This window comes from Oryctolagus cuniculus, chromosome 19 (assembly GCF_964237555.1).
Source record: "Oryctolagus cuniculus chromosome 19, mOryCun1.1, whole genome shotgun sequence".
Classification (NCBI taxonomy): Eukaryota; Metazoa; Chordata; class Mammalia; order Lagomorpha; family Leporidae; genus Oryctolagus; species Oryctolagus cuniculus.
Window position 1 is genome coordinate 44071225 of NC_091450.1, and position 17665 is coordinate 44088889.

The window sequence follows — 17665 nt, forward strand, 5'->3', positions numbered from 1 at the left end:
GTGTACGGGTTTTTCAAACAGTTGCCCTGGATTGAGCCGAATAAATCCGCGAAGCCGCTCGGCGCTCTTTCTGCTCTTGGTGGGGCACCACCACCGAGGGGGCACGTGTGCCCCAGGCCAGCGAGGGGCGGGCGCTTGGCTGGGACGCAGAGGCAGGGTGCTCAGCTCCCGTGCAGGGAGGGAGTGGTGGTGCAGCCCCGCCCACTGGGGCTCTCCCTTTCCCGAAACAGTGGGAGCAGTGGGCCGTCCATCTGACGGGGTCACTTGGAAGTCCCCAAGGCCTCCAGCAGAGGAGGTCCTCAGAGTCCCTGCGGGTCCCTGTGGCTTCAGGGCCAGTGCCCTGGCCGTCTGCGCAGGCCGCAGGGGCACACAGGGCCCTGCCTCAGCCCGGCGGCCCAGCAAGGAAGCAGTCACCCACTGAGGTGGACGCCCCCTCCTGTCCGGCACGTCAGCCTGGAGACCCCCAGGAGGCAGGTGACAAGCAGCTGGCGTCATGGAGAGTCTGTGGCAGTGCCGCGTGCTGCCATCCCCAGGGCCAGAGTGGCCTGGGCCAGCCCGCTGTCCCGCCCTCGAGCGAGATAGCACTTAGAGGAGGTTGCTGTTACAGGAGAGACACAGAAAACCCCAGCACCCCCTGGCTCCAGGGTAGCATCCACAGAGCCTTGAGTGGGGCCCTACAGGCCAAAGAGCCCCTCGTTGGGCCATTTAGACTTTTAAGCCCCCTCCCCAGCCTGTTGCTGGCCCACCCACGGGTGCCAAGACAGATCCAGGCGGGAGTAATCCCACAGCTGCCCCTCCCGTCCCAGAGCCAGGACCAGCCTGGGCTGCACCCCCGCCACTCGGATCCCAGCAGCAGGTGCCCAGGCTCCCGGCCAGCGTGGCCGAACAGCGTCAACCGAGCAGCCCCTGGAGCCTCCGGCAAATGCCGGCCTCCCCGCGGGCGCACTGCCGGGCTCCTGCCTTGTCTCCCGCACCTGCGGGCGTGCCGGGCGCAGTGCTGCCTGGAGTGAGCTGTGACCGTGGGAGACCACAGGGCCCTGGAGTCTGCCTGTCTTCGCGTCCCAGCTTCAGGGATGGACTGGGTCAGGGGGCACAGCATCACGGAACGACTCCCACCACGTGCTCTGCGGGCTGCCGAGGGGCCAGTGGGCCGACGTGTGGCAGCCGCGCAGTGACGCTGGGGGAGGGGGCTTCTGAGCCTTCCCCGCCCCTCCCCAGTGTGTGCTTCTCGCAGGCTCTGCCCTGGGGGTGGGGCTGCTCCAAAGCTCCCCTGGGTACCCTCTGAGGGGACCAGGGTGTAGCTTCCAGGCATCAGGTTCCCCTCTGGGTGCCCCAAGATGGACCTGCTTGGGGTTACCCTCAGGCTCCATCCGTGGGAGCCAGCCAGGCACAGCAGTCAGTCACTCAGCCCTGGAAACCCGGGCAGCCTTGCTGTGAGGCCACGCAGGACGCCCTGGACCACGCCGAGGCCCAGAATCTGGGCTGCAAAGACCAGGCCCTGCTCCCCCGGTGGCTCCCAAGTCTATTCCGTCTCACAAGCAGCGGGACAGAGGGCTGGCCACACCCCTCAGCCTCCAGGGACCACCCCGCACCTGACCGCAGCGCCCGGCCAGGTAGGCGCCCAGGGCCACAAAGGGAGCAGCCTCGAGGAATCCTGGGAGCTGAGTCTCTTGCTCACACAGGCTGGGCGGGGGAGCAGAGGGAGGACCAGGTTCGCAGCTCCCCCTGACCCGCGCGGCCCCCACCCCAGGGGGTCAAGCACGACCCAGACTGAGCCCAAGTCAGCAGCCGTCACCAACTGCAGTCCTCGCCCGCCCGCGCCCTCCAGCCCGTGCACCCCCGGGTCAGGGGAGTGGACAGCGAGGAAAACGTCTCACACGGAAGCAACGCTGCGTAAGCTCAGGTTACTCCACTTCTCCTGAACTGTGACAACCAAGCGACCCAGGCAGGGTGGCCACGGCGCAGGTGGGACGTGCCTGCCCCTCAGAACAGCCCCGGGCAGGCCTCATTGCCCACGGCACCCCGGGGTCTCATGTCGGCACTAGCCAGGGCCCTGCTGCCGGCCGGCCGAGGGCTGGCTCCCATCCTGGGGTGGGGGGCGGGGAGGGTTCAGTCTCCTGTCTCAGCGCTAGCCAGGGCCCTGCTGCCGTCCGACCGAGGGCGGGGTGGGGTTCACACCGGTCTCCCCTGAAAGGAGAGCGCGATGTTGAGGAGCTCCCGCCCCAGCTCCTGCTGCCGCCCCCCGGGGCGGAACTCGGCCGACAGCTCCCTGAAGGTGGCGCACACGCGCCGGGCCTCCACGTGCCTGCGGTGGATGGCGTGCTGCCACAGGTGCCGCGCGGCCCCGGTGAGCACCAGCAGGGAGCGGCGGGGTAAGGGCACGGCCACCTCCACCTCCTGGCACGGCACGGACCTGCTGGGGGCGATCAGGTTGTCCACCAGGGCCTCGGGGCCGGCGGCCGGCGCCGAGCAGAGCAGCAGGCTGCCGGGCGCCTCCCGGCTCATGGACAGCACGGTGGGGGACAGCAGGTTGAGGCTCACCAGCCGCTCGCCCCACAGCCAGGCGTCGTCCAGGTGGGGGTCGATGGCGGAGCCCCGCTCGGGGCAGTAGTCCAGGTTGCACTGCTCCACGGGCCGGAAGTCCTCCAGGCCGGGGTAGAGGCCCATTCTCCGCACCACCTCGCGGCTGAAGCTGGGGAGGCCTCGGAAGCCCGCAGTCTTCAGCTTCTGCTTCCGGAAGTTGACCTTGGGGCCGTAGTCCTGCGGGGGGAGGGCAGGGGGGAGGGGCAGGTGGCTGAGCCGGCAGAGGCGGCCGTCGAGGACCGAGTCCTGGGCATTCGGGCACGGGGACGCGGTGCAGAGCGCCTGGCCCCGGGAATGGGGCGTTCCCAGCGGGGGGAGGAGGCAGGCACAGGGCGAGCAGCCTGCGACCCCGGGCCATGGCGGAGCCCGGTGACCTCTGTGGGGCATAGCCCAGGGTGCTGGGGGCGGGCAGGACCCTGTGTTGCAGTGGGAGGGCCCTACCTCTGCCTCTAACTCTGCCTTTAAAATAAATGAATACATCTTTAAAAAAAAAAAAAAAAAAAAAAGATGACCAGAGCTGCCCGTGGCCCATTCCCAGCCACGGCACGGCCCGGTTCCCGAGGGCTGTGGCTTAGACAGCAGAGTGTGCGGGAGGGGTGACTGTCAGTACTGGCCCTGGAGGGCAGCCGAGGCAGGGTGGGGAGAAGGCGGGTAGGCGGGGCCTGAGCAGGGATGCTGTGGTCCCCGGCCAGGGAGTCACAGGAGAACAGGCAGGCACGTGTGCCGGGACGTGGGACGTGATGGGGGGAGGGGGCAGGCAGCCCACGGCAGCCACAGAAGTCTGAATGCCCGTCAGGAACCTGCCTCTCAGGAGTAGACCCAGCCCCCACCCAGCGACCCTGGCCGCCCACTCCCACAGCCCAGGGCTCGTGGTGCGAGACCTCCCCCGAGCAGCCCGGCGCACCTGCTTCCGGCGTCCGGACTGCGAGAGCTTCCAGGGGTCGCGGTCCATCAGCCGCACCATCTCGGCCTCTTCGTCCCGGGTCACGAAGTCCTCGATGAGCATCACCCCCGGGAAGGGGAAGGCCCAGCCCTCAAAGTCGGAGTCGGCGGCACCCACGGCCCAGCCCGTGTCCGAGCAGTAAAGGAACTCGTGTGTTCTCTGCAGGAGAGGGGGTGGGCGTCACAGGACCGCCACACGCTGAGGGAGTCCCCCTCCCCGGGGCGAGGTGCCCTGGGGTGGCTCCTTGCTCTTCCCCTGTCCGGAGCGGCCCTCCTTTTGACATCCATCTCCCAGAGGGGGCGCAGCAAGGTCAAGGAGCCAGCTCAGGGCCGCACACCCGGGAGCAGTCTGCAAACGCGCCGTTGCCTCGGGTGCGTGGACGGAAAAGGCCTGGGTGGGAGCCCCCGGCCCAGCCAGGTGACCCTGGGAGAGCAGCACAGGGCCGGAGGCCGGAGGGGAGGTGTCCCCCTCTGTGGTGGCCCAAGAGGCACCCAGCTGAGCTGTCACCGTCATCAGCCATCCGCGAGGGCCGTGACTGGCTGACCCCTCGTGCTGCGGTGCCCAGCCTCTCTGCCCATTGCGGTTGGGGGCTTGTCTCTGCCATCCTAATTGGGTCACCACCCCCTTCAGGTGTCCCGGATCTCGTGCACTGACGGCCCGCCCTCCCCGGCCCTGCATCTCATACTGCAGGCTCTCGGGGTCCTTGCTGACCCTGCCGCGGTCCCCCAGGGAGGGCTGGGCGACAGCAGTGCAGCGTTCCTGGGACACCCCCCCGCACCGGGGGTGCAGGGATCAGGATCCTGCCCCACCCCTTCATCTCCCCCCATCAGCTGGGCGTTCACTTGAGCCCAGCCTCTCCTCCCACACACCTCTCACCCCTGAGCTGTCGCTGGCTCCTCCTCTCCCACGATGCCCCCGCTCTGCCACCATCCCGGGGCCGCACCTGGCCCTGTCCCCTTCCAGGCCTCAGCGCCGCACCTCCCTTCCTGTCCTTGCCCTCTAGTCACTCTCCCAGGGCCCCCAGCCCCTCGCCACTGCCTCTTTTCTACCCTCGGCTTCACCCCGGCACAGCCGTCCTGCAGGTGAGAGCAGGGACACGGACCTGCGGGGGTCCCGGCCAGAGCCACCACCCAGGCTAGGACCCCATGGGCACCAGAAAGCGGGCTGGCCTCTGCGGCCCCTCCTCCTGCACTCCCGTCCCTGGGCTCCCACTAGAGTCCCTCGGACAGAACGCGCTACACCCGGGGTGGGGGTGGGTGCCCCGGACATCTCGCTCTCCTTGTCCCACAGCCCGAGTTGTAGCGGTGCCGCCTGCGTGGCCCCTAGCCCGGTACCGCAAACGCTCGCACCGTGGTGAGAGGCGTGGAACACGACGTGCGCCCTTGCAACACCTGTAACGCGGCTCCGTGGCCGCCTCTATCATCCTCCCAGACCCACTGCCTCCCCGCCTCCCCTCCCCTCCCCAGCCCCTGGAGACGCGTTTCTCCTCCGTCCCTGCGCAAGTGACTCCTCCCGAGTCGTCCCAAGGGACCGGCTCACTCCGCTCGGGGCGGGCGCTCAAGGCTCCCCACCCTGCAGCGCGGGTCAGCGGGTCTCCTCCGCGCAGGGCTCACGGACAACGCCGCGCCACTCACGTCTCTGCCGATGGATACCTAGGTCGCGTCTGCCCAGGTGTCCCCTCCACACCCTCCTTTCCCTTCTCCTGGGCGCGCGGAGCCAGAGCGGGGCAGCGGGCTCCGGCGATGGCCGTGGTCACTGCGCCGGCCTCGCAGCCTCCGCACCTCCTTCCCTGCCTGCCCGGGTGCGAGCTCACGTGACCCCTTCTCCCCTCCAAACCCCCGCAGTCCCTCTCCTGGGGCATCACCCCGCCGCCGCGCGCGCGCCCACCGCGGCCTCGCCCCCTGACGGACTGTCACCCCGGCCGCGGCGGGCCTCCCTTTCCCCTACGCAGAGCGGGTTTTGTGGGCGCGGTCCCTCGCTCAGCCCCTACCTGCGGGGAGAGCTGCCAGGGCGGGAACCCACCGCGCTGCCGCTCGCAGATCAGGCAGGTCCGGATGCCCTTGCAGCCACATTCCTTGAGCACCTCCGGGGCCTCGGCCGCCGCCGCCGCCATCGCGCCGTCCGGGCGGCCAGTGCGCAGGCGCCGGGCCGCGGGGGCCGCCGGGAGTCGTAGTCCGCGCGCGGGGCACGTGGTCCTGGCTTCCTTCCGTTCGCGGCCGCCTGCACCCGCGGGGCTCATTCGGCACCGCCTCCTGGGCTGCGCTGACCTCAGGCGTGGGCTTCGGACTGGGGAGCGCGGGTTCCGCGGGCTGCCGGGGCGGCGCGTCGGCGCCATGGGCCCCCTCACTGCGCGGCTGCTGCTGCAGCGCGGGCGACCCAAGAGTGACCGGCTGGGACGGATCCGGAGCCTGGAGTAAGAAGGGGGCCGGGGGCGAGGTCCCACGGGGTCGGTGGGCCGTTGGGAAGAGAGGCCGGCGGCCGTTAAGTCGCTCGCGCTCGGGAGGGGGCTCCGCGGCCGTTCCCGCCAAACGTCTCCTGCGGAGGAGATGCGCGCTGTCGCAGCCCCGAAGAGGGCGGGTTGCGGGTTGAGCCACCTGTTGAGCTCAAAGGGGCGCGGGGAAAGGCGTCCTGGGGGCGCCATGCAGGCCCGGGGGGCAGCTTCGCAGGCGGAAGGGCTCTCCCGGCACCCTGGCCCTGAGCCTCCCCGCCCTGCCCCCGCCGCAGCCTGTCCGGGCTGAAGCTGCACTCGGAGCACCTGGACCCCAAGCTGCTGGGCCGCCTGAAGCAGCTGCAGGAGCTGGACCTGTCCAACAACCAGCTGGACACGCTGCCGGCCAACCTGGGGCTGGCGCACCTGCGCGTCCTGCGCTGCGCCAACAACCAGCTGGCCGACGTCTCGGCCCTGTGCCAGTTCCCGCAGCTGGAGGAGCTCAGCCTGGAGGGCAACCCTTTCCTGACGGTCGGTGGACAGCCCCGCGGGGGAGGGCTCCGGGCCACGGGCCCCGGGCTTGGGCCGGCCGCCGCCTGAGCTGCGCTCGCCCTGCACCCCGCAGGTCAGCGACAACCTGAAAGTCTCCTTTCTCCTGCCCAACCTCCGGAAGGTGAACGGCAAGGATGCCTCCGCCAACTGCACGCAGGTGGAGAGCCTGAACCGCGAGCTGACCAGCAGGGTACGGGCCGGCAGCCACTGAGCAGCACCTGGGCGCGGCGGGAGGGGCCGGTGGCGGGCTCCGCCCTGAGCGCTCCTGCCCGCTGTGCCTGAGCCCCGCTGTGGTGGGGCCCCCTTTGTCCATGGAGGGGGGCCGTTCCTGGGGTCTGTGTTGACCAGGTTCCTGCACTCTGTAGATAAGAGGGGGCGGGGCAGGGGGTGGGGCTAGCCACCGGTGGTGCAGGGTTGACACCTGCGGGGTGTGAGGTCAGATAGGGGCTGGCCAGGGCTGGATCCCGTCCCTCCTCCCCCAGGTCACAGCTCACTGGGAGAAGTTCATGGAGGCGCTGGGCCCAGAAAAGGAGACCCAGAAGGCGCAGGCCGACTTTGTGAAGTCCGCGGTCAGAGACGTCCGCTACGGGCCCGAGTCCCTCAGCGAGTTCACCCAGTGGCGTGTAGGTGCTCACCCTGCCGCGCCGGGGCGCTGGCCTGCCCCGAGGGGCTGTGGGGGGGGGGGCGGCTGGACAGAGGAGCCGGCCCTATTGGCTGAATCCCTTTCCAAGTAGGAAGCATACGCCCCCTTGGAGCACGAGTCTGGGGGATGCTGGGGGACCCAGGACTGTGCCCAGCTTCCTGATGCCCCCCCCCAGGTGCGGATGATCTCCGAGGAGTTGGTGGCCTCTGGTGGGACACAGGTCCATGTGGCCAGTGTCCCCGATAAGCCCCCAGAAGCTGCAGCTGCCCACAAGCCCAAGGTGAGCGTGGCTGCGTGTGGCCCCCGGGGCTCCCAGGGCCTGCCGTGCCCCTTCTGCCTGAGTTGGCTCCCCCCGGGACCCTGGGCCATCCGCGGCTCCCACCCCATGGCGGGGCCGTGGTTCGGGCAGGAAGTCCCGGGGACTTCGGGCCCGTGGTCACCCAGGTCCTCTCCGCAGGCCAGGCTGGTGAAGCGGCCCGATGACACCCCACTCGGCCTCTCTGCCCCCAAGCGGGTGCGCGCCTCCCCGGCCGCCCGGAGGGAGGGCAGCCCTGGGGGCTCGGACAGCAGCCAGGTGAGCTGGGCGGTGGGCAGGGGTGGGGAGGTCAAGGGCTCGCACAGCCCCTGACGCGCTCTGCCCCCCAGGCTGCCCTGAAGCTGGAGCCGCTGCACTTCCTGCAGTGCCACAGCAAGAACAACAGCCCCAAGGACCTGGAGACCCAGCTGTGGGCCTGCGCCTTCGAGCCGGCCCCGGAGGAGGGTACGGCCGCCCGCGGGGGCGTGGCGGGGGCGGGGCCAAGACCTGGAGACCCAGCTGTGGGCCTGCGCCTTCGAGCCGGCCTCGGAGGAGGGTATGGCTGCCCGTGGGGGCGTGGCGGGGCCGGGGCCGGGGCCAGGGCCTGGAGACCCAGCTGTGGGCCTGCGCCTTCGAGCCGGCCCCGGAGGAGGGTACAGCTGCCCGCGGGGGCGGGGCCGGGGCCAGGGCCTGGAGACCTAGCGGTGGGCCTGCGCCTTCGAGCCGGCCCCGGAGGAGGGTACAGCCACAGGGCCCACGACATGAAGCTGCGGGTCCCACGGGAGCTGTTTTTATAAAAAGTCTTCATTATTTGAGGAAGGGGCCCCATCCACTGGTCCACTCCCTGCATGCCTACAACAGCCCCCGGCTGAGGCCAGAACCGGAGTGGGAGAAAGAGTGGCCCGGATACAGCCTGGCGCCCACATGGGAGGCCGGCGCCGCGGGTGGGGGCTCAGCCCTCTGCAGCACAGCACCTGCCCCAGGGGCCAGGGTGTACCACCAAGGGGGCCGCCTTGGATGGGAGGGGACAGTTTAGAAGGTGTCCTCCAGCCAGGCGGGAGCTCTCCAGTCCAGGTTTCCGCTCAGCTGAGCCCCTCAAAACAGGGGGCTCGGGGGCCACGTCGCAGACCGTGGCCACCTGCGGCGGGGAGGCTGTGTGCGTGATCGACTGCCAGACGGGCATCGTGCTCCACAAGTACAAGGCGCCTGGCGAGGTGGGTGCGGGCCCCTGCCTCCCTGCTCCCACACCGGGGAAGCAGACGCCGGTGTGCGGGGCGGTGCCCACAGCTGCTTCCTCCCCCCCGCCAGGAGTTCTTCTCGGTGGCCTGGACGACCCTGACGGTGGTCACACAAGCCGGCCACAAGAAGCGCTGGAACGTGCTGGCGGCTGCGGGCCTGCGGGGCCTGGTCCGGCTGCTGCACGTGCGCGCCGGCTTCTGCTGCGGAGCCATCCGGGCCCACAAGAAGGCCATCGCCACCCTCTGCTTCAGCCCGACTCGGGAGACCCACCTCTTCAGTAAGACCCGCCCTCTGCCGGGGCCCCCGCACCCCTCTCCTGCTGCCCTGGCGGGAAGACAGAACCTCAGGCCCCCCTCTGGGCTTCACGCCCACCTTTGCTGCTGCTCTGTGGCCTTGGATTTCCCAGCACCCGGGCCGCCCTGCTCCCCCGTCAGGGACCTGGGTGGTGACCCCCCAATGGGCGGGGCCCGAGCTGCCCTGGCGGCTGCGGTGTGGGCCCTGGGCTAGAGCAAGGAGGGACAGGGCTGGCCTCGGGCGCCCGGCCTCAGCCTGGGACGTGGCCAGCCAACGGGAGCAGGGCCACCTGTCCCTTTGCCCACCCCTCCTCAGCGGCCTCCTATGACAAGCGGATCATCCTCTGGGACATCGGGGTGCCCAACCACGACTACGAATTCCAGGCGAGGTGACGGCAGGGCAGGGCTGGGGCGGGGCAAGCTGGGCAGCAGGGCGGGGGCTAGCTGGGGCCAGCAGCTCCCATCTCCCCCCCCCCACAGCCAGCTGCTCACACTGGACGCCGCCTCCATCCCCCTGCGCCTCTGCCCCGTCCCCTCCTGCCCGGATGCCTATCTGCTGGCCGGCTGTGAGGGCGGCTGCTGCTGCTGGGACGTGCGGCTGGACCAGCCCCAGAAGAGGAGGTGAGGTGGGGCGGGCTCCCCGCGCCCCTGCCGCCTTCCCCTCGCCTGTGGCTGAGTGATGGAGCCCAGCCCGCTGCGCACCAGCTTGAGGCCCCTGGTGGTGGTGAGCAGGAGAGGCCCTGGGGCACATCTGCCCCTGCCGGGCACAGGCACTCGGGACAGGTGTGCCCCCCCCCATCAGCTACAGGGGACCCGCCCCAGGCCCCTTCAGAAGGGTGCTGGGTGGCATGTGGGGCAGGGAGGGGGAACAGCCTGTGGTGGGGACAGCTGGCAGCAGTGAGGCGGCATGGTGGCCTGGGCCACTGGGAGGACAGGGCAGGTGAGGGCTGGGGCGTGCAGCCCTGGGCCCAGGTCTGGGGGCGTCCGGCCCCTGGCTCTGGTGCACAGCCCTGCCTCCCCACCCCCAACACACACAGGGCGTGTGAGGTGGAGTTCGTGTTCTCTGAGGCGCCCGGGCGCAGAGTGGACGGGCTGGCCTTTGTGAACGAGGACGTCGTGGGTGAGTGCGGCCAGCCTGGGCCGATGGCTTCCCTCGGGGGCTAGGGTCTCGGGCTCAGCCTGGCACCCCCTGTTCTCCCGCAGCCTCCAAGGGGAACAGCCCAGGCACCATCTGCTTGTGGAGCTGGAGCCAGACGTGGGGCGGCAGGGGCAGCCGGTCCTCGGTGGCCGTGGTCGTCCTGGCCTGGCTGCAGTGGTCGTCCACCAACCTGGCCTACTTCTCCCTCAGCACCTGCCCAGGTGAGCACTTGCCCCCGGGAGCACCCCCCACCCCCGCTGCCCCACCTGAGCCTGCCTGTGCCTGCAGACGAGGCGACGGTGCTGTGTGGGGACGAGGAGGGCAACGTGTGGCTATACGACGTGAGGCAGCTCCTGCGCCAGCCGCCTGCGCAGCCGGCACCCACGCAGGCCCCCACGCAGGTGCGCGGGCTCCCCTGCCGGGCGGGGTGGGCTCCACGCGGGCGCCCTGCTCAGCCGGGTCTCCCCCACCAGGTCCTCAGATGGCCGCAGCCCTGGGCCTTGGGCCAGGCCGTGAGCAAGACCATGGTGAACACGGTGGTGGCCGACCCCACCTTCAGCTACCTCACGGCGCTGACGGACTCCAACATCGTGGCCATCTGGAGGAGCCGGCCGCACCCCGGCACCACGGACACCGCCTAAGTCACTGCGCCTGGGGGCTTTTTACGAGTATTTTTATTATTAAATTCCTCCATTGTAGACAGCTCGGTAGCCATGCGGGCCCCACCCTGCTCCTGGGATGCGACCCCAAGCCTCTAGAAGAGTGACAGGCCGTCCCCACAGTCCACGCGGTCCCAGGGGCCCGGGCAGCTCCTCCAGCCGCTACTCGATGCCCTCCTGCTTGTCCTTGATGGCCACCTGTGGGGAGGAAGAGGGCAGGTATTGGGCGGCCCCCGCCTGGCGCCCCACAGGAGAGCCGTCCCCACACCTGCTGCTGCTCCCAGTCTATGCTGTCCTAGACTCGGGCCCTGCCGTGGGCTGGTGTGACCCAGACAGATGCCTGGAAGCAGCCCTGAGGGGCAGCAGGCCGCCCCCGGCCTGGTAGGGCACACGTCCCAGGGACTGCTGGGGCCCCGCCTCACCCGGAAGCGCTCCTCCAGCAGCGAGAGCTCGCTGATGAGGTCGGTGATGGCGTTGGTGAAGGCCTCCTGCGGGCTGTAGTCGGGGGTGGTCTGCACGCGGATGATGATCTTGTGCTCCAGGGGGTGGGGGACTTTATAGCCAGCAAACAGCACCTGCGGGTCCTTGAGCAGCTGCCTGGGGCGGGAGAGAGGGCGCGCTGAGGGCTCCCAGGCGGCGCCTGTGCCAGCTGTGTGGCCCAGGGTGTTCCCCTACCGGGAAGACACTTGGAAGAGGAGGTGCCGTGCGTGCCCCGCAGCGTTAACACAGACACCGGCCCAAGCGGCGGCGGGAGAGGCCTGGGCCCTGGGCACGCGAGGACACACCATGGGCTCGCTCAGGGGGGGCACTGCCCAGACTCCTGCCCCCAGCCTCTGACACAAGCTGGGACGGGCCCGCCTTGCTGGCGCCACCTGCAGGGGAGGGGCGGTCACAGCCCTGGCTGCCTACTTGGCTGGGACACGGGGACCCTGGACAACCACACCGTGCCTCTGCCACCTCCCCTCGACGTGAGAGTCTGTCACAGGGGAGGAGGGGGGCCTGCTGGCCCGGGATAGACAAGGGGTGGGGTGCATGTAAGGGTCAGTGTCATCTGACGACCAGGGATGAGCCGCGTCACGGGCGGGGCCGAGAGGCTGCTAAGTGCCCTGCGGGGCAGCGCCAGGGCCTCGAACCCACGCGAGGGGCAGTGCCTGGGCTGCCACCGGAACAGGCAGCGCCCCCGAGCGGGTAGCCCTGAGGGCAAGGCCAGCCCGCGCGTGGGCCCCTGGCCGGGCACTTACGATTTAATGATGTTCCCGAGCGTGTGGTCCTCCTTGTTGATGGTGAACAGGCACGCGTTGGGGACCTTGGTGTCCTTGTTGATGGTGATCCTGGGAGGAGGCGGAGGTGAGGCTGGGGCAGGGCCTCCTGCCCCCCAGGGCACCCACGGCTCCCACCCCCTCTGCGGTGGGCTCCCAGCGGCGTGTCTGCCCCCCCCCCGACCCTGGCCACCCACCCCACAAGGCGCCTTCCAAAGCAGAATACTCAACCCCAGCACTACCTGTGCTTCAGCCCTGATGAAGCTCTCCTTGTAGGAGAAGGGTGTTTTTTTTGTTTGTTTTTGACAGAGTGGACAGTGAGAATTTTTGCCGTTGGTTCACCCCCCAGTGGCCGCTGTGGCCAGCGCACCACGCTGATCCAATGGCAGGAGCCAGGTACTTCTCCTGGCCTCCCATGGGGTGCAGGGCCCAAGCACTTGGCCCATCCTCCACTGCACTCCTGGGCCATAGCAGAGAGCTGGACTGGAAGAGGGACAACCGGGACAGAATCTGGTGCCCCGACCGGGACTAGAACCCGGTGTGCCGGCGCTGCAAGGCGGAGGATTAGCCTAGTGAGCTGCGCCAGCCGGAAAATATTTTTAAAACTGCTTTTTTAAACCTTTTTTTGGTCTGGTGTTGGGGCAGTGCTGCAGCATAGGAGGCTGAACCTCCACCCGCAGCACCGGCATCCCATACAGGCCCAAGTTCAGGTCCCAGCTGCTCCACTTCTAATCCAGCTCCCTGCTGTGGCCTGGGAAAGCCCTGGAAGATGGCCCAAGTGCTCGCTCTCTTTCCCTCTCTGTATTCTACCCCTCAAATGTTTTTAAATATGTGCTCAAGTAGGGGCCGGAGCTGTGGGTTAACGCTCTGGCCTGAAGCGCCAGCATCCCATTTGGGTGCTGGTTCGAGACCCGGCTACCCCACTTCCGATCCAGCTCTCTGCTATGGCCTGGGAAAGCAGTAGAAGATGGCCCGGTCCTTGGGCCCCTGCACCCGTATGGGAGACCCAGAAGAAGCTCCTGGCTCCTGGCTTCAGATCGGCGCAGCTCTGGCCATTGCAACCATCTGGGGCATAAACCATAGGATGGAAGACCCCTCTCCCTCCCTCCCTCTCTGTGTGACCCTGACTTTCAAATAAACGTTTTTAAAAATGTGCAAGTATTATGTGTCAATTAAAAATGTTAAGGGGCCAGCACCTGTAGTGTCAGCATCCCATATGGTTCGAGTCCCGGCTGCTCCACTTCCAATCCAGCTCTCTGCTATGGCCTGGGAAAGCAGTAGAAGGTGGCCCAAGTGCTTGGGCCCCTGCACCCACATGGGAGACCCGGAGGAAGCTCCTGGCTTCGGACTGGTGCGATTCTGGCCATTACAGCCAACTGGGGAGTGAACCAGCAGATGGAAGATCTCTCTCTGCCTCTCCTCTCTCAAGTAAATAAATAAATCTTTAAAAAAATAAAAATTTTAAAGCAGCGGAAGAGTCCATGGGAGCTGGTGCTGTGGTGCAGTGGGTTCAAGTCCCGGCTGCTCCACTTCCATCCAGCTCTCAGCTGGGGCATGGGAAAGCAGTGGAAGATGGCCCAAGTGCTAGCGCTCCTGCACCCGTGAGGCTCCTGGCTTCAGATCAGCCCAGCCCGGGCCATTGGGGCCATTTGGGGAGTGACCCAGCAGATGGAAGACCTCTCTCCCTCCCTCCCTCCCTCTCGGTCTTTCAAATTAAAAAGTCCATGGGAAAGGAAATACAAAAGGCGCTGTGTAGGCCGGCGCCGCGGCTCACTAGGCTAATCCTCCGCCTAGCAGCGCCGGCACACCGGGTTCTAGTCCCGGTTGGGGCGCCGGATTCTGTCCCGGTTGCCCCTCTTCCAGGCCAGCTCTCTGCTGTGGCCAGGGAGTGCAGTGGAGGATGGCCCAAGTGCTTGGGCCCTGCACCCCATGTGAGACCAGGAAAAGCACCTGGCTCCTGCCATCGGATCAGCGCGGTGCGCCGGCCGCAGCGCGCCGGCCGCGGCAGCCATTGGAGGGTGAACCAACGGCAAAGGAAGACCTTTCTCTCTGTCTCTCTCACTGTCCACTCTGCCTGTCAAAAAAAAAAAAAAAAAAGGCGCTGTGTAAACTAAAAACACGTTCATACCAGAAGCCACAGCGTGAGCACCTGTGATGGTAATGGGTGCTTCATAAACACGTTGCTGTGGCACAGGTAAAGCCACCTGCAGTGCCCGCATCCCACATGGGCGCCAGTTCGAGTCCCAGCTGCTCCACTTCCAATCCAACTCCCTGCTAATGCGCCTGGGAAAGCAGCGGAGGACGGCCCCAATGCTTGGGCTCCTGCACCCCCATGGGAGACCTGGAAGGAGCTCCTGGCTCCTGGCTTCAGATCGGCTCAGCTCCAGCTGTTGCGGCCACCTAGATAAGACCTAACTCTGCCTCTCAGATAAACTTAAAGAAAAAAAAAAAGGAGAAAGAAAGAGAGGCACAGAGAGGGACGCACACAGGTCTTCTCTCCGCTGGTTCACTCCACAGATGCCCGCCACAGCTGGGGCTAGGGAGACGCTGAAGCTAGGAGCCCACGAGAGAGCCAGGTCTCCCTGGGCCATCACCTGCGGCTTCCTGGGAGGTGGAGCAGCCAGGGCGGGAGCAGGCACTCCCCCCGCGCCACAGGCCCGCCCTGGGGGCTGCACGGCGCCCGGGGCGCCCGGGACCACCACGCCTGCTCCCCTGGTTGCTAGTCTGTGCCCAGGGAGGCTCGAGCGGCCGACAAGGGTCGCACCCCAGCCCCCGCACCCTAGGCTGCTCAGACTCGGAAGGCATTGCCCCCGCGAGAACCCACTTAACCTCTCCCTGTGCTTAACCACAGCGCGCGTGCAAGCAGCCCATTTTTCCAGGTGCGCACAGTGCGCCTCGGCCAGACCCAGCCCACACCACCGCCTCTTAGGATGACCAGGCGTTCCCGGAGCCAAGCCAGGGGCAGCTGATGGGACAAACAGGGCACACTCAGCGGCTACCACCTCTCATCACGAAGCCGCAGGCCCCAACCGCGCACCTGCGCCCTCGGCGCAGCCCCCGAACACCCTCCTCCTCGTTCAAGCTCCACCCGCGGCTGACCACGGAACGCACGCAATCCACGCCACAGCTTCCTAGACGCGCGCGAAACCCTCCCCAAGCGACTTCCCCACGAGCGAGACCCGCAACGCCTGCGCCCCTCGGTTTGGCCAAGCCACAAACACTCCTTCCCACGCGCAACCCCAAAGCCACGGTCCGCGCGCTCCCACGGGCGCCCGGCCAAGCCACGCGTCCGAGGACCACAGGGCGGGCAGGCGGGCGACCCGGGAGCCCGGCCCAGATGTGTGGCCGCCAGACCGCGGGCCCCGACAGGGCGGACCCGAGCTCCGGAGCCCTCGCGCAGGCCGCCGCGTGGAGGGAGGACGCGGGTGGCCGGCCGGACGCCACAGGGACGCCTGCCGGGGCCCCGCGGAACCACAGCACTCTGCAGCAGGACACTTTGCAAGTCCCCGCAAGTGCCGGCGTGCCCAGGGCACTGCCCCCCTGGGCGGACCCAGGCCGCTCGGACACTCGAACACTTCCGACCCCCGAGCCCGCAGGACACGCAGGAGCTGCGGGCCTCGGCCCGACCCTCCGCCGCCCCGCCGGGCTCCACTTACTTCTTCTCTCCCTCGAAGAGCAGAAACGACTCGAAGGCCGGAGGTGCGTTCATCCTGGCACCGCGGCCCGCCGGCGACTAAACGGCCGCCGCCACCGCCTCCAAACCCGACCGCGCGACTGCTTCCGGGTCACGCCGGCGGCGCCTACCGCGCCAGGACCGGCTCACTGCCCCCTAGCGGCGGGGAGGAGCTAGCGCAGGCGTGAGAAAAATTTTCCCCGATGCGCTCTGCGCGTGCGTCAGCCCGGAGGCCACGCCCCCGCCGCGCTCCACGCCTGGGCCAGGGGGCGCGGCTCTGGGGGTGCAGGCAGTCGGAGCGTTGCGCTGCCCGCTGGGTCCCGGCGAAGCGGGAAGCCGGAGCTACGCCTGTCTCCGCTGTCCATGCTTCTTGATCTCTTCTTTGGAAATGTGCCTTGGAATGCACCGCAGCAGGCCCCGGCACAGATACAGAGCCATGGGGTAGTAGGAGGCCGTGGCTGGGGGTCGAGGAAAGTCTTGTGGTCAGAGTGATAGGCGTGGACGGCCCCTCCAAGGCACCTGGCCAACAGCCACGAGGCCCTGGTCACCGGCGTCTTGTTGGCGGGGGCAGCTGGGTGAGCGCTGGGAGGAGCAAGTGCGACAGGTGTGACAGGGGGGTGGAGGGATACAGGTGCACCACCCCGCCTTGAGCTCCTGATTGGTGCCGAAGGCCCTCCCGGAGCTGTTCGGCCAACAGGGACTGGGGGCTCAGAGCAACCACAGGGACCCTGGTTGCAGCCTGGAGCCCCCACGGGAATCGCATCTCCCTGCGCGGGGGCGGAGGGGGGGACTTAGTACCTGGGAACTGCCGCTCTGCCCGGGGCCCGTGGGTAATGAGCCACGCCCTCTCGGCTCATCCTGAAGACTTTAGGACGCTGCCCTACGGAGACCTGGAGGTGACGCCTGGCCAGGGTCCAGAGCAGGGGATTCCCCCCCACCATCCTGGCCACCACCATGGACGGCTGCTCTCCTGGGGGAGTGCTGACCCCACTCGCCGGAGCGGCACACCCCCAGACTCTTCTGCAGGTCCATGTGGGGTGCCCCACGAGGGGATGGTGTGACCACAGCCTGGAATAGCTGGGCGAGGGGCACAACTACACAGTGGCCTGGGCCCCGGCATCCCGTATGGTCGCCGGCTCGTGTCCCGGCTGCTCCACTTCCAATCCAGCTCCCTGCTAATGCACCTGGGAAAGCAGTAGTAGATGGCCCAAGTGCTGGGGCCCCTGCACCCATGTGGGAGACCCGGATGAGGCTCCTGGGTCCTGGCTTCGTCCTGTTGCGGCCATCTGGGGCGTGAACCAGCAAATGCGCTCCGTCTCTCCTTCTAACTCCAACTTTCAAATAAATAAATCTTTATTTAAAAAAGAGAGATGCACATGGGCTAACAGGTGAGGAATGGATGGATGGATGGATGCACTGTGTTCTCCGTGCTGCTCTGGGAGGGAGGCTGAAGGCTGTGAGCACAGGGGGCGGGGTGGGGCAGGGAAAGGGGGTGTTGGGGTGAGGGAGCCGGCTGGCTGAGCCCCGCCGGGAGGCGCAAAGCCCCCACCCACCCTGCACTCGGGCTGACTGTACAGCAGGCAGTGGCCCTCTGCTGGTCATCGCGGGGTGGGCGCAGGGTGTAGCCTGGGCACCATGGGGTGAGGGACACCTGCTGTGTGACCCAGTGACGTCATCCTGCCCCAGGAGGCCGTGGGGGCTCCAGGTGGGCAGGGGGCAGGGCCTGGTGGGGGAGGAGGCGCTGGCAAAGCCCCAGAGGAACCGACCAAGGGCAGGCAGGCCAGCTCCCAGGATGTGGGCCATGGACTGGACTCCACTCTGGCTGACAGTGGGACCAGCGTGGGGACCCCTGGTGATGAGGGCACTAGACAAACCCCAGGGCTCAGGGATGGGCTGGGGCCGGTCGGGGGGGGGGGTGCTGAAGGCCCTGGGGGTGGTGCCTTGAGCTGAGTCACTGTGG

The 17665-nt window shown here is 68.0% G+C and overlaps 3 protein-coding genes across 4 annotated transcripts; 1 reads left to right on the forward strand and 2 right to left on the reverse strand.

The window, feature by feature from the left end:
- Positions 1 to 1885: 1885 nt before the first annotated feature.
- ALKBH4 (alkB homolog 4, lysine demethylase) lies at positions 1886 to 5675 on the reverse strand. The gene is made up of 3 exons (XM_070064479.1): positions 5517 to 5675; positions 3488 to 3685; positions 1886 to 2760 (listed from the first exon to the last, which is right to left on the reverse strand). The coding sequence occupies exons 1-3, from the start codon at positions 5637 to 5639 to the stop codon at positions 2173 to 2175; spliced, it is 909 nt and encodes a 302-aa protein (XP_069920580.1). The 5' UTR covers positions 5640 to 5675; the 3' UTR covers positions 1886 to 2172.
- Positions 5676 to 5722: 47 nt separating this feature from the next.
- LRWD1 (leucine rich repeats and WD repeat domain containing 1) lies at positions 5723 to 10812 on the forward strand. Of its 2 annotated transcripts, XM_002723986.5 has the most exons (15): positions 5724 to 5939; positions 6251 to 6485; positions 6580 to 6696; positions 6989 to 7129; positions 7325 to 7429; positions 7607 to 7723; positions 7795 to 7909; positions 8549 to 8658; positions 8753 to 8960; positions 9293 to 9365; positions 9457 to 9597; positions 10014 to 10096; positions 10180 to 10335; positions 10403 to 10515; positions 10588 to 10812. In XM_002723986.5, exons 1-15 carry the CDS (start codon positions 5860 to 5862, stop codon positions 10753 to 10755), a joined length of 1962 nt encoding a protein of 653 aa, XP_002724032.4. In that variant the 5' UTR covers positions 5724 to 5859; the 3' UTR covers positions 10756 to 10812. The 2 variants fall into 2 exon arrangements, with proteins under 2 accessions (XP_051693907.2, XP_002724032.4); XM_051837947.2 differs by lacking the exon at positions 6989 to 7129 and having other exon boundaries at positions 5723 to 5939.
- POLR2J (RNA polymerase II subunit J) lies at positions 10771 to 15844 on the reverse strand. The gene is made up of 4 exons (XM_002723983.5): positions 15689 to 15844; positions 12015 to 12104; positions 11196 to 11370; positions 10771 to 10971 (listed from the first exon to the last, which is right to left on the reverse strand). Exons 1-4 carry the CDS (start codon positions 15739 to 15741, stop codon positions 10936 to 10938), a joined length of 354 nt encoding a protein of 117 aa, XP_002724029.1. The 5' UTR covers positions 15742 to 15844; the 3' UTR covers positions 10771 to 10935.
- Between the last annotated feature and the right edge of the window lie 1821 nt (positions 15845 to 17665).